This window comes from Astatotilapia calliptera, chromosome 20, assembly GCF_900246225.1.
Source record: "Astatotilapia calliptera chromosome 20, fAstCal1.2, whole genome shotgun sequence".
Lineage (NCBI taxonomy): Eukaryota > Metazoa > Chordata > Actinopteri > Cichliformes > Cichlidae > Astatotilapia > Astatotilapia calliptera.
In genome coordinates, this window is record NC_039321.1 from 21,057,092 (window position 1) to 21,071,219 (window position 14,128).

Consider the following 14,128-nt stretch of genomic DNA (forward strand, 5'->3'; position numbering starts at 1 on the left):
CATCTGTTTTGGATTGTTTTCATGGCTATGAGCACAAACAGCTTCTTGTGACCTCAGTATGCATATGATAACTATGGCTATAACCACTTTTTCCTTTAAATTGTATATGTCATTGGAGGGTTGACATTTTGCCTGATTACATCATTGTGTGTGTTTGATGATGACATAATAAATATATATACAATACTGTGCAAAAGTCTTGAGCCACGCTCATTTCTTTACATTTTGCTTCCAATGAGTCAGGCCTTCTTGGGATTTTTTAAATGGTCTTGAACAATAGTTCTCCAGGCTTTCTGAAGGACTTCATGAGTTGTTGGTTATTTTTGTTGTTGTTGTTTTTTATATTGGCTGCTTTTTCACATATTTTCAGTCCAGTCCTTGTACCTGACCATTGTCAGAGAAATGTTGTTAAGCCACTTAACACTGACCTATACATCATTCAAGCACACAAAAATGCATCTAGCTCAAGGGGTGAACCAGTGCTGTGTTCACACATAACACAGTTTAGCAAAGAACCATTTTTAAAATGTATCTTTAGGCATTTTATTACCATCTGCTTCTCACAAAAAACCCCCCAAAACAAAACACAAAAATCTTTTTTTCTTTCTTTAGTTGAATCTACAAACAATGAAATAACAGAGTCTGACAAACATAAAATAGTGTTTTCACCCTAACATGGTGACTCCCAAAGGGCTATTAGCTAAAGAAGTTTCATAGCTTGGTTTGATGTCCAGTGTCTCCTTAAATATTTGAGGAAACTGGACAAGTTGGAGGTCTGGAGAGAGGTACAGTGAGTGTCTGCAGCCACCCGTAAAACACGGTGGAGGATCTGTTGCAGTGGGGCTGCATTTCAGCCAGTGGTGCTGGAGACCTTCTTAAAACAGATGGAATTTTTTAAAAAGTCCTGTCAGATTTTGATCCTCCACCACCATTGATCTGCTATCTGTATTCGGGTTAGCTATATATTTTTTAAGCATAGCAGTGATCACAAACACACTGTCAGTGGAGTAAAAGCATTGACAATGTGTTTGGGAACACCATCAGTCATGGATAGGCCTCCACGGAGCCCGGACCTCAACACTACTGCTGTACTGTCGGATCGTCAAATGACAGCCAACGTCCAAAGAAGAGCTGTGAATGTTCAAGAAGCCTGAACTATTCATGAAGATGACTTAAAGAAATAAATGGAAGACAGTTCAGGCTGCGTTGAAGAACAAAGGCGTTCACATCAAATATTGTCGTTCAAGCTGGATAGAATTTTACAAACACATTTTGTTTTTGTTTTTTACATTTTTGTGCCCTATATTCTGTGTCTTTGCTTATGTTCCAATAAACTATTTCCCATTTTCCTAACAACATATAAAAAGACTTTTCCAGTGCTGTATCCATCCATCCGTCCACTTATTTTCTGCCTCATATCCGGGTTTATATCTAAGAATAAAAAAAGGAGGGCGGAACCCTTTTTACGACGCTTGTTTTCTTCGACCTTTGTACGCGGTTACACTCGTGGCGGAGGAAATGGCACCCGTCTGGTCTCGCAGGCTTTACAGTGGCCAGCCAGTCGGGTACTGTCGAAGCTGACACGTAAGCTTTCTAACTGCCTCCTGCAACACAGAGCTCACCTTGAAGAGAAATATGGTTTTAAGTGGAGAGAGTGCAGGTGTGTGTGGGATATTGAAAACATAGCAGGTAAGAACTGCTGTCAGACATTTCCTCCCCTCCGTCCCTGTACATACAGCCATTAGCTCGGATGGCTAGCACTTAGCTTTAATCCCATAATCTCAGTCGTTAGCCTCATGTTGTTTACCCCCTTTTGAGTGCCGTGTCCTTGTCTGGGTAGCACCTGAGCCGTTTTTCTCCCGAGGGTAGTTTCACCCAAATTTCAAATGAAGTTTGCATTGGCAGTAAGCCGGAGTTTGGCTTTTAAAGTACCCACTTAAAAATAAATTCCCTGGCGTTACTTTCGCGGAACTCAGTGAGACTATTTCTCACGCAATTCGTATTTATTAATTCATGGCAGTTTAACAAACAAACTCAACATGGTGTGTACATGTCTACAAACAGCCTTAAACTGTGTGAACATTTGCCAGAAGATGGAGGATGTGACGTGGTTGTGGACGTCAGTAACAAAGTCTGTGTGAAACTTTTAGAAAAAAATGCGTAAAAGTTTTTAGTTCTTCGCCAAAACCAAAACAGGATAGCATGTCACTCCTGTTTTAGTTTAGCTTAACTTTTGGATTGTTTTTATGATGACTTTTAAGGCCCTCTCTGGACTTCCGTCAAAGTATAATTGAAATCATATGATACCATAAACTTGTGGTTTCAAGTCAAGACTCTGTTAGCCATCCCTGTCTTTTTAAATCTCTCTTATAGACATTTTTTTTTAATAATTGGGCTTTCTCAGTGTTGAGTTACTGTTGTATAATGTGATCTCTTTTGGGTGATTATTTTTCAATATGTTATATTTGCTTCTGCTTTTAATCTCCATGTACCCAATACATGTGTCAGACTCAAACAGCTAAGAGTACTAAGTTGTGACCTCTTGAAGCTGGCATTCATTTCTTTCTTAAAACTGGGGATCTTTTGTGTGTAAGGTAAAGGCACGTATTTCCTCAAAGTACTAAAGTTTACTACCTGGCTTTGTTTAGCGTATTGGAAATGACATGCTCATATGATGGCTGTGGTCTTGTAAACACTGTCAGGTGTCTATTTTGTAAATTTATATTTTGTGTTTTTTGTTTCTTGCAGAAATCCCAGACTCGGAACATTTAGGAACATTGCTCGTGTTGCAGACCGCCTTGAAGGACAATGGCCAAAGAGCAGAAACAAAGCAGGGCGGAAACGTTTTTACTTGCAGGGTCGAATGGTCATAATGGCCAGCAATGGGCGACTGGTATGAGTAACTCTGTGCAAAATCATCCTGCACCTGCTAACAAAATGTCAAGGATGGCTCGCGTTGCCTCGGATGTAAGGCACAAGTGTGCGGCCTACGTGCTAGCATTGAGGCCATGGAGCTTCAGCGCCTCACTAACGCCCGTGGCCCTTGGCAGCGCCTTGGCGTACAAACTGGATGGCTCCGTGGACTTGGTCGTTCTGATGGTGTGTGCTGTGGCAGTCCTCGTGGTTCACGGGGCGGGTAACCTTGTAAACACCTACTATGACTTCTCCAAAGGGATTGACCACAAGAAGAGTGATGATAGGACTCTTGTAGACGAAATCCTGGCACCACAGGATGTTGTTATGTTTGGCGCTTTGTTATATTCTCTGGGGTGCTTGTGTGCCACTCTGCTTTTCTTCCTGTCTACGCTGAGGCTGGAGCACCTAGCCCTAATTTACTTTGGGGGTCTCTCCAGCTCCTTCTTATACACCGGTGGTGAGTGAAACGTTAAATTGAGTATTAATCACTGCTTAGCTGTTTGTCAACACACATCTTAAATTTAAGCTGTCCTATGCAATTTGTTGGAGGGTCACTTTTGGTTCATAATTTGTACTGTGCATCTACCCTAAAATCATTGAGGTGCGATTCAACGCTGAAAAAATATATTTCACAATCTGGTGGCAGATGTTTAAGAGACAGATGACTGAAAACTGGCAAAAAAACCCATCCCCACAGTTACCTGTTTGTTGAATTTGGGTGAACTGGCCCTTTAAGAAAGCATTTCTTTAAAAACATGACAGAGATGTGTCACATTTTTTCATGAGGTGACGTTTATGCTTTCCAACAGAAAGCATTTTCATCAGGACTTTTTTTTTTTTTTTTTTTTTTAAGTGTGATATTATTTTGTTTTAGGGAAAAAAGTTCAGGTGATCAGGATTCATATGTAACAAAACATTTCTGTCAACCTATCAGAGCTGATTTTCAGGAAAAATGTTTGTCTACCAGCACAAGATGTTGAATAACTTCTATTACCAGATATCTGCAAATGCAAAGGACACGAGTTTTGGTATGAGAAGCTTTCTGGTTTCTGTTTGTAGTCTTATGTAATCGTATGAAGGTAAACACTTCATACAAGGACTGGATTTGCTTTAATGCAGTCTGAAAACCAGATCATCTCATGACAGTGTAACTATTTATTGGCTTTTGAAAATATTTCTGCCTTGCTAAATAATGAGCGGTAGATGCAACACAAAGTATTGGCCTGAATTTACTATGATTATACCAGAGTGCTTATAAGATTGTTGAGCTTAAGCAGAATTTATGGGCCTGCAAATGTGTTGGATCTGTGTACGTGTTTCCATTCGGACAGTGATGCCTACACCATAACCTTCCATGTAACATGATGTGCATCTCCCGTCGTCACGTTGCTGAAAATGGCGGATGTAAGCATCAAGTAGGCCGGAGTAGGAAGGGACTGACAGCAAAGTTCAGTTGGAATGGGGAAAAGCACCCAAGAAACCGCAATAAAAACGCAGACAGTAGCTGCAGTGGACTTTTGTAACTGTTTTTACCACTGTGTTAGTGGACAGTGCACATGTTGCCTCTGTTGGACTGCAGGCAGAATTTATGGTCCAGGAGAGGTGGCACATTCGCTGACTGCTGGCACTTCAGGGATGGCCTGGATGCCTGCAGAGAGCTTCTGTTGTCAGATGGAGGCGATGTACAAAGTATGTCGTACAACTGGTCTAAGGGTTACTCCAGCTTGTGGTGTTGGTCAGTGAGCCACAGCGAAAAGCGAAGTTTTCTCTGTGAAGCAGCCACTGTCTGTGCTTTTCTTTCTGTATTTATTTGCAGTTCTGCTGTTCCATGTGTATTCCACTGTCACTCTCTTCACTATTCCCTTCCACTTTTCAGCCAGTCACCATATGTCCAGATGATAAATTACGCTTCAGTATGCACACTAGCTGGTGGGTTCCTAGATTGGCTGTTTGATAACATAGTCAGGCTAAGGGATCACTTTATCTATCACTTAAATTTCTAACATTGTGTTTAAGTAGAGTCAGTTGCAGTGAGGTGGTGGAGGGGTCGGGTATTCATAGATCCACTCAGGCTGAAGTAGGCAGAGGTGTAGGGTTACATTTATTCCTGAAAGACTTTACCATTACAAATAATAAAGTAAAATGCATCATTTGAATGAACGGTGATGTGTTTTTAGGAATTTGATCACTGCTAAGGGGAAAAAAGTTGGTGTTGGGGAACATCACTGATATAAAAACAGCAGTTTACTGGCTGTGGTAGGTACTGGTGAGTGTGTGATAATAGTTGGTCAGTTTTTCAAACTGGCTTGAAAGACTTTACATGGCAGTGAGGCACTAATGAAAGGCTTAAAAAAATCATGATGATTCTGACCAAACTAAGACTAACCCAAACTTTTTAACAATGCAGTACCCAGACTGCTGGAATACTCTTTTAAATGTACTGCCAAAGTTTTGACTGTGAGACTCGGTGGAACTCAATTTGCTGTTTTTGACCGATCCTGTTTTCTCTTCTTCTCCAGGCATTGGCCTCAAGTATGTGGCCCTGGGAGATGTAGTCATCCTCATTACCTTTGGCCCACTGGCAGTCATGTTTGCCCACGCGGTGCAGGTCGGGTACCTCTCCGTGCTCCCGTTGGTGTATGCCGTCCCGCTGGCCCTCAACACAGAAGCTATCCTCCACAGCAACAACACACGAGACATGGACTCTGACAAGCAAGCGGGGATCGTCACCCTGGCCATCCTCATTGGACCTATGCTGTCTTACATCCTCTACAACCTCCTGCTCTTTGTCCCTTACGTGCTCTTTTGCATCCTCGCCACCCGTTACACCATCAGCATGGCACTGCCTCTGCTCACGCTGCCCATGGCCTTCTCCCTGGAGAAGCAGTTCAGGAGCCGATGCTACGCCAAGATCCCCCAGAAAACAGCCAAGCTCAACCTCCTGATGGGACTTTTCTATGTATTCGGGATCATTCTGGCTCCTTCTGGCAGCCTGCCATTACTGTGATTTAGTATAAAATTCAAATTTTGTCGATTTAATACTGACTAGTTTACGTACTGATTTGTATTTGTATTCATACAAAACTGTCTAAAGGCTCTCGCTGGCTTTAATTTATTGTTTAATTTATGACCTGAACAGACTTAGCTCCTCCTTCGGGATGCTGAAAACATAATCAAGATGCTTTTATCGAGTATTAAGCCTGCTGTAATGTGTTGGTAAAAGTACGAAGTGTTGGTGTTGATTTGTAGGGGCGGGCAACATTTTCATAATATAAAGACTAAAAGTAAACCTACTGTTGCCATATTTCTAGACATGACATATAACATGATCCTACAAACATCAGTAAACCATTGCTGTCCTCTCATTATGGTACATACTCTTAATTTGTTCATTGTGGTTTTTATTTTGGAGAGCCTAATAGTATTTTGTCAGTAATAAAAGTTACTCATACTGATGTGCCATGTCTTCACTTTGAATCAATGGTAAGATTGCTTACTCATCTTTAATCCAGATCGGTTGAGATAAGTAAACATCACTAAACACTTAGAAATCCTTAGTTTTACATTGGGTGGGGGAAAAAAAACAACCTCCAAATATGAAAAAGAAAATGCATCACACATAATGACAGAGCAACTAATGCTTCATAATATGGACACTTCTCTCATGTTCTTGGAGCGATACAAAGTTGGCATGACTAGTAGCACAGTCTTATTCATACCACGGGGAAAGATCATTTACATGTCTAAGGAACTTAGAAAAGTGACTGAACTTCTTTAGGGTTTCTTTTTTTGGGGATGATGATGTTTCACCTCTCTTCCAAGGGGCTTCCTCAGTTCTAAAACCAAAAGGTGGAGACACGAAGGTATTTAAATTCTAGTGTTTTTTTTATGCTTAGGAGGTGGTCATTGACCCACTGTCATCACATGAGCCAAGGTGTGAGTCGTTACCACCACCCACAGGTTTCAGGTGAAACCATTGGAAGAACTTGCCTTACCCTATCATGTGATCTATTGAGATCACATGACACAATGCGCTTGGGAAGGGGGGCAGCCGCTCCCTCTGTTCAATGATGGACATAGCTGACCTCTTATTCCTCTTTCAAACCATCTGTGGTCTTGCTTCAAAACTTGAGCATTGGCATCCTCAACGGAGGGACCTTTAACCTTTAACCTCCTAAGACCTGAACTCTTTCATGGCATGCAGTTTTAATTTCTCTTTGATATTTGGGCTGATTGGGACCTGATGAATGTAAAAACAAAGAATTACCTTATTTTTGTTTCTAAGAAAAATGAGAGCAACATATAAGGATATTCATTTAAAATTTCGATAGGACAGTAGCAGTATAATGTCCTCGTAAGTGGATATCAGGCTCTTGTAGAGCAAGATTGAGTATTTTGGTCTAAATAACCCAAAATGTGATGTCCACATATATGGACGCCAGGTCCTAGGAGGTTAAGAGCAGATGTCTTATCATGTCAAAGTGGCTCTTCTTTCAACTCTGTGCCTTGGCTAACATGACAAGGCACAGTGGTCAAACATTTCCTAAAGAACAAAAACACCATAAAGAAGACAAGTCGCCTTCTTAATATGACCCGGATGACTGAAAACCCCCACAGACACATCTAGTTGTTCCTCCACGCCACTATAACTCCACTAAATTACATTTCTAACAGCAGGCACTAAATAATACAATAATGTTGAAGTTTCATTAACAAGTGCATATTGTCCCCCAACAAAAACCATGGTCATAGCTGGCCAGCAGGGGGCAGTATTGAACAGGTGTTAGGACAACCGGCACAGAAAGCTGTCACAGGCTTTGCGTTATTAAACATTTCACGCGCTCTCTGACGTTTTGGTGTAACGACTCGGTGTTAGACTAATTGTTTACATATTATATGTCTTATATGATCAAACTCTATGAGTATCACTAATTTGAATATTAGCAGAAGACCGATGATAAAACACAGCCTCTGTGGAAAGTTATTTTAAATAAAAGATCGCAGAAGGAGCTTTATTTTTATTCTTTTAATTGAATACTTTTTATTTACTGGACGTGTTTGCAGTATTCCTTTTTCTTTGTCCTTAAACATAGCTGATAGTTTTACACTTTAACCTTAGTTACAGTGCAGTTAAGAGTCGAGTGCTTTAATTGAATTTCATTAGGAAGGCTGTCCCGAGCTTTACTTTAATAATTACATGGCTCCATACTGCATTCTGCAGTTTCCACCCATAGCCCAGAGACATGAGGGGCAAATGAACTGGATGTTGACAACTGCCACTCCCATCTGGTAAATGCTGTAAACAGTGGAGCACCATAACATTATGCATTGAAAATGCTATTGAAATGTTGGCATCCTATAAATACTGATGAACTGTAAGGTACATTTAGCTTATGTGACTCGTTGTACTTCATTTAGGTGACGAGAAGGACACGTGAAATATAAGTCAGCTCAGTGAACGACTGTTAAATAACCTTGTTTCAAATAGTTCTGCTTTCCCTTTAACCCATTTATTGTGTTTCTAAAGCAAGTTTGTTTGTTTTGTTTTTTTTAAAATAGCATTATCACTTCAAATGTTCTTGTTTCTTTGCACTGAAGCTACACAGGTGACAAATGTGATTGGTTATTATTTGAAGTCAAACGTTATAAAACACACTTACTGGCCACTTCATTAGTTACACCTTCCTATTGCCTTCAGAAGTACCTTAATTCTTTGTGGCATAAATTCAGCAGGTTGCTGACAACATACCTCAGAGATTTAGGTTCATGTTTACATGGCAGTATCCCACACTTGCTGCGGAGTTGTCGCCTATTGTCCAATTTGACCTCTGTGAACTGTGGCCTCAGTCTCTTCTTTGTAGCTGGCAGGAAGGGAACCCAGTGTGGTCTTCTGCTGCTGTTGCCGGTTTGTGCTGTTTTGCATTCAGAGATGCTCTTCTGTATATATTGGTTGTAACGAGTGGTTACTCGAGTTACAGTCACTGTGCCCTGACCTCTGTCATCAACAAGACATTTTTAATCAGACAACATGTTGTGCAGAAAAATCCAAGAAGATCAACAGTGTGAAGTACTCAGATCCTGGCACCACTAGACATGGCACGTTCAAAGTCACTTAAATCACAACTCGTCCCTATTCTGATCCTTGGTTTGAACTTCGTCTTGACCATGTCTATCTACCCAAACACCTCGAGTTGCTGCCATAGCTGATAATATAAGATGGGTTGGCTGTCCAGATATCTTAATTAACGTGACTGTTGAACCGGTATACCCAATAAAGTGGCCGATGATCGTATACACAGTTTGTATTTGAATGAAGATTTGTTTCCTTTTTCACGAGGAGCACGTGAAGGTAGCACCAGTGACGCAACGCATGGGCGTGTTGTCATGGCTGTGTGCAGCAAAAGCTTTCAGTATTGTAAATACTTATTTGCCTTGAAGCAAGCCATGTCAGCGTTGATAGCAGGCAGCAATATGGAATTTTATTTCACTGCAAAATAAATTCGTGGAAAAGACCCGGTGAGTAGCTCCACCTATAAAATAAGCTGCCTCTTTTTTTTAATATACCAGTACAGGTTGGGCAAACATGAATTAGCTAGCTAGCATTAACGTTAGAGAAGCTAGTAATACGCAGAATCCAGCCATCCCTAAAAAAGCGACGCTGATTTCTGGTCACTGTTTTACCGAGGAAAAAAGGTCTCTCTGTGTGTGTCACGGCACAGTTTTGACTAAATAAGAACACAGATGTGAGTCTGTCCAGCTGCCTTTAAGATGAAAGGCTTACGTTAATTTTCCTGTTATAATCACAGCATCTTTATACTGTGGTGAAGCTGCTTGAACTTCAGTTGTCAATTCAAAAAAGCCACACTTAAGCTAGAGCGAATAGTTTTGGACTGCCTTTAAAGTGTAACAATCTGTATAACATTTGCTATAATTAAGCCGGCAAATTGTGAGAGGTGTTTAGTGTCACGCCTTCATCACATGAGAGGTCAGGGAGTCGATAACAAGGAGGCTTACTTTCAGTTTGTTGGGTGTCATGGTTGTTTTACTGTATCCATCAGCATTGGTCAAACTTTATATTCACTGTCACCTGACTGAAAATGCTGAAAAAGACAGAACTGTGGGAGCATAAGAATAAAAACTATTAGAATGAATGATGGGCACTGTTAGAGAAATTATTTTGTCATTGATGTTGCAGTGTCTGGTTATCCTGACAGGTGCTAAGACTGTGGCACTGTTTTTTGTTTTTTTTTTAACACCTGTCATCTTTCTGGTCATTTGTTAGTGATGAATCAGAGCTCAGTTGCAGCTGCCTCACACTGGAGCAGCAACTGGTCATATAACTGGACAGCCACACCTACTCGGCAGCATAGTTTCAGCCCTCTGCTGTGTCTCTGTCTCTTATTGGTTCCACAAATCTACATTACAGTAATAACCTGAAGCGCCTGCTCGCTTTCCTACATCACGGTTGTGGCTAGTGTTTTAGAGAAACAGTTCACTTGACTGCGTTTGAGAACAAATGGGGAAAATATTATGTGGAAATACCCAAGGTAAGGTATTATGCTCTTTGATTTAACTTTTGGAAGAAGCTTGAAACTTTCTTCAACACATGGCCTTTTTAAAATAGCAATTATTAGAATTAATGATTTCAGTGACCCTGTTATGGTTTGTGTTTCCATCATTGTTGGCTGGAATGATACATTCTGTAAATGATGGAAAATATGGTGACCTTTTGAGTGTTTCCACATCTCTTGTCATTTCTTGTCTTTTTAAGTAGATTTTCTAACTAAGCTAAAAAAGGGGATTTTTGGCTGACAAGCATGCATAATATCGCATAGCAGAGCTTGATGTTAGTGTCACGAGTGCAGTAATGGGTTTAACAAAGTGTAGCAATCCACAGGTCAAAAACAGTCTAATTTTGCTGATGTTTTAGAGTGCAGCATTTGTGCCAGAAAATAGAATTTTTCTTGGGATGGAACAGCGCCTCAGGTGAAGAAAACTGCAGCCCAGAACTTCGCTAACCATTACCCAGTGGATGTGCTGTTTGGAGCACATTAAACATTGTGGTTGAAATTGGACATTACCCATTGTGTGCTGCATGTGAGAATGGACGAATTTGGACAATGACCTGACCTAGGATGTTACCCTCCCAGGTCTGGTTGTGGCTTCCTGAATCCTCACAAGGTAGCACGTGGTAATACCTCCCTCACTCGGTCTTCTAAATCTTCTTTTGGCTCTCCCTTTGGGAACAGCTTTCTGTCATTTCCAAAACCACAGCTGCCAGGATCAGCTGGTCCAAGGCGTTCCAGTGTTTCTGAATCTTTTTTTTACAGCTAGTGATGGTGAAATGGAGCGTGAGGTTGAGGTTGAAGGTTTGAACTGTCACTATTTCTGTTATCCTGAGCTAAAAGTGTACTTGTATTTGCTAATGTAAATTGCCAAAATGACTGTTTTTTTGTGGAGTGGCTGGGCTGAGTGTGAGCCAAGATAAAGAGCTCCAATTTGTGGAAGGAGTTGCTTCTCCATTGTGTCCTGTGTTACCATTTTAAGTGATTTCCGTGTCTGATCAGGATTGCCCCTACTGCCTTGCATTTGAGTTTTTTGGGCACATCAAATTTGGGGAAACCCTGGGTTGGACAAAGAACACACTGCTGCTATTAGATCTCATCTGGTCTTGGACCACCTCTGGGTGTTTGTGGTCTGTGTGTTGTGGTAGCTTTCCTGCTGCCATTGTGATCTGTCAAGAAATTGATTGATGGGTGTCACTAAAAAGTAAAGTGTGGCTATATTTGCATTTAAGGGTGTAAGGGGAAACTTAATCAGATTTGGTTGTGGTGTCCAGAAACACAGAGAGCATTGCTGAGAAGGCTTTTTTTAACCCACTCTTGTAATTACACATGATTCTTCTGCTGCCAGATTAATTGCATGTCTGCATGCTCTATTTAGCTTTTGATTACCATAACATGTTGCATAGTTAAGTCATCTGACCAAAATATTATTATTTCAAACCTGGCATTTGTTTGTTTTTACGCTTGTAAAGGGGTTGCAACTGGAGAAACGGGTTAAAATCAGATACAGCCTCCTCTGTATTTATGCCACTTGTTGGGCTCATTGCAGTTTCTACAGTTTTCTAAAGACTAATTTGTAGCTTTGTGAATTACTCCTGGGGGGTGGGGGTCACTGGATATAACCTAGTATCAGACTTGGCTGATGTGCTGGAGCTTTAAATGATTACAGTGAATGAATGTTTTCACTCTGTGGAAAAACAAACATTCATAATTTTTCATCATCACACTAAATTTCCATACCGTTTCATCTGTAGTATGTTTGCATTCATGGCACGCATTTGGACTGAGCAGTGAGGACGCCTTGGTCTCATACTCCAGGCCTGAGTACCCAGGACATAAATAGAAGTGAGCGTTTGATTCTTTGCAGTGCTAAATGTGTTTGCTGTTCCCTGTTGTCTTTTGTAATAAAATCAAGGTTCTAAATAAAGCCAGTGTACCTGCTGGGACAGTTGGTTGATCAGACATGTCTTGCAGCTATATTAAAACATCTTTTTTCACAGCCTCTAACGAGGCTTTTATTTCAGCAGTCCTCCCAGTCAGGTGACATCTGATGACATGTTTGTGTGTGTTTGCGTCTGCTGGAAGAGGAACTGGGTGACTGAATGCTTCCTTTTATATATATATGTCTATTACACAGACAGCAGGAGCTTTGTTTACAAGAGTGGTGTAATAAACTTCATTATATGGCTGGGTCTCAAGTACTTCCTAAGCTTGCACTTGTCTTTTCGCATCTTGGCATTACTATCTGTACATTCATGTGTGTGCTAGCATGGACAGAGTGTCATTGGCTCACTTTTGGATCCATATTGGTGATGTCTCCTACAGCTGTAGCCACATTGGAAGATAATTGTTCAAAGCTAGGAAAGCATTGGGAATCTCTTACTCTCTCTCTCTCTCTCACACACACACACACACACACACACACACACACACACACACACACACACACACACACACACACACACACACACAAATGCCCGTCTCTTCTCAGTGTGAGCTTGGAGGAATCTCTGGGCTGGTGTTGCTATCTGACTAGCAGTGGTTGCACAAACCTGTTTGCGACTCAAAAAAAAAACAAAAAACGAGGATTGTGGCAGATGCCCATTCATCAGAAACCATAACCAGCCCCACCCCTTTCCATTTCCCTGAGCAATCTCCCAACACAAAACACAATATCCAGACCCTCCCCCTGAAGCATATGCCCCTCCCCCCTGCTCTGTGTCCTTTGCTTGTCTGCTTATTGGCAGTAGAGCGAATGTTGTCCCCACGGGCTATGAAAGAGAGGGCTGTGCATCCTTATGCAGAGCTTGATGCGCATGTGTTTTTGCATATTTTTTTTTTTTGTTTCTGTAAACACAGCGTGTCAGCTTCACATGCGTGCTGCCGATTCTCACGTCCCTCAGTGATGGAGTATAGCATCAGAGGAAGCCTTTACAGAGCAAAGCCCATTGGCCTGTTTTTTATGTGAGACCACGGGAACGTCAAGCTGAATGCAGCGCTCATCAGGCAGCCGCTTTTCCTGGCCTTCCTCCTCCCTCTCACCTCCTCCTCCTCCTCCTCCACGGCGGTAATCCTTGCTGACACAACGCACAAAGGACTAAATGCTGGCTGCATCCTCCAGCAGCAAGGCACTCTCCTCTTCCTTCAGCTCTGATCCTCTACAGCCTGTTTGTCTGTACACTACAGAAGGATGCTGGTTCTGTAAGTCTGCTTGCAAGTGCATATGATATCTCTTGAAAGACATGCTGGCTGTCCTACTCCTCCGCCCCCCAGTATACCCTCCTCCTCCTTCCTCCGGTTCATTCAGGGAGTGCATCAGAACGAGGCGTCAGTGCTGAAGAGGCGTTTTATATTTTCCTTGCTGGAAGCTGGTGGGACCACTGGTAGCTTATTTTTCATTCTCTGATGTTTTTATGTAGCAGGATGTAGGAGCTGCTTCCTCTCCTTCCTGTTTTTGTCGGTCTCTGTGTTCACCCTGCTGCACATCACTATACCAACAGGTAAACCAGCTAAATGGGGTATGCATTATGTAGCAAGTGATGCAGCTTCAGTGATGTCCATTTAAGCAATGCTACCTGCCTTTTGTGTAAAATATTGAAATCCATTCTGTCATTCTGTTCATATTTCAAACCCCAGCAATATATGGT

The 14,128-nt window shown here is 41.6% G+C and overlaps 2 protein-coding genes across 5 annotated transcripts in view; both read left to right on the forward strand.

Annotated features, from left to right (window-relative positions):
- The first annotated feature begins 1,462 nt into the window (after positions 1 to 1,462).
- Positions 1,463 to 6,371, forward strand: ubiad1 (UbiA prenyltransferase domain containing 1). The gene is made up of 3 exons (XM_026154533.1): positions 1,463 to 1,689; positions 2,749 to 3,373; positions 5,436 to 6,371. Exons 2-3 carry the CDS (start codon positions 2,809 to 2,811, stop codon positions 5,921 to 5,923), a joined length of 1,053 nt encoding a protein of 350 aa, XP_026010318.1. The 5' UTR covers positions 1,463 to 1,689; positions 2,749 to 2,808; the 3' UTR covers positions 5,924 to 6,371.
- Positions 6,372 to 10,334: 3,963 nt separating this feature from the next.
- The window catches only part of mib2 (MIB E3 ubiquitin protein ligase 2), a 35,955-nt gene continuing 32,161 nt past the window's right edge, over positions 10,335 to 14,128 (forward strand). Inside the window, exons 1-2 of one of the 4 annotated variants that reach the window (XM_026153260.1) lie at positions 13,249 to 13,682; positions 13,901 to 13,981. In XM_026153260.1, coding sequence (XP_026009045.1) covers positions 13,583 to 13,682; positions 13,901 to 13,981 — 181 coding nt within the window. In that variant the 5' untranslated portion in view covers positions 13,249 to 13,582. The other 3 variants (XM_026153258.1, XM_026153256.1, XM_026153255.1) reach the window with 3 other exon arrangements.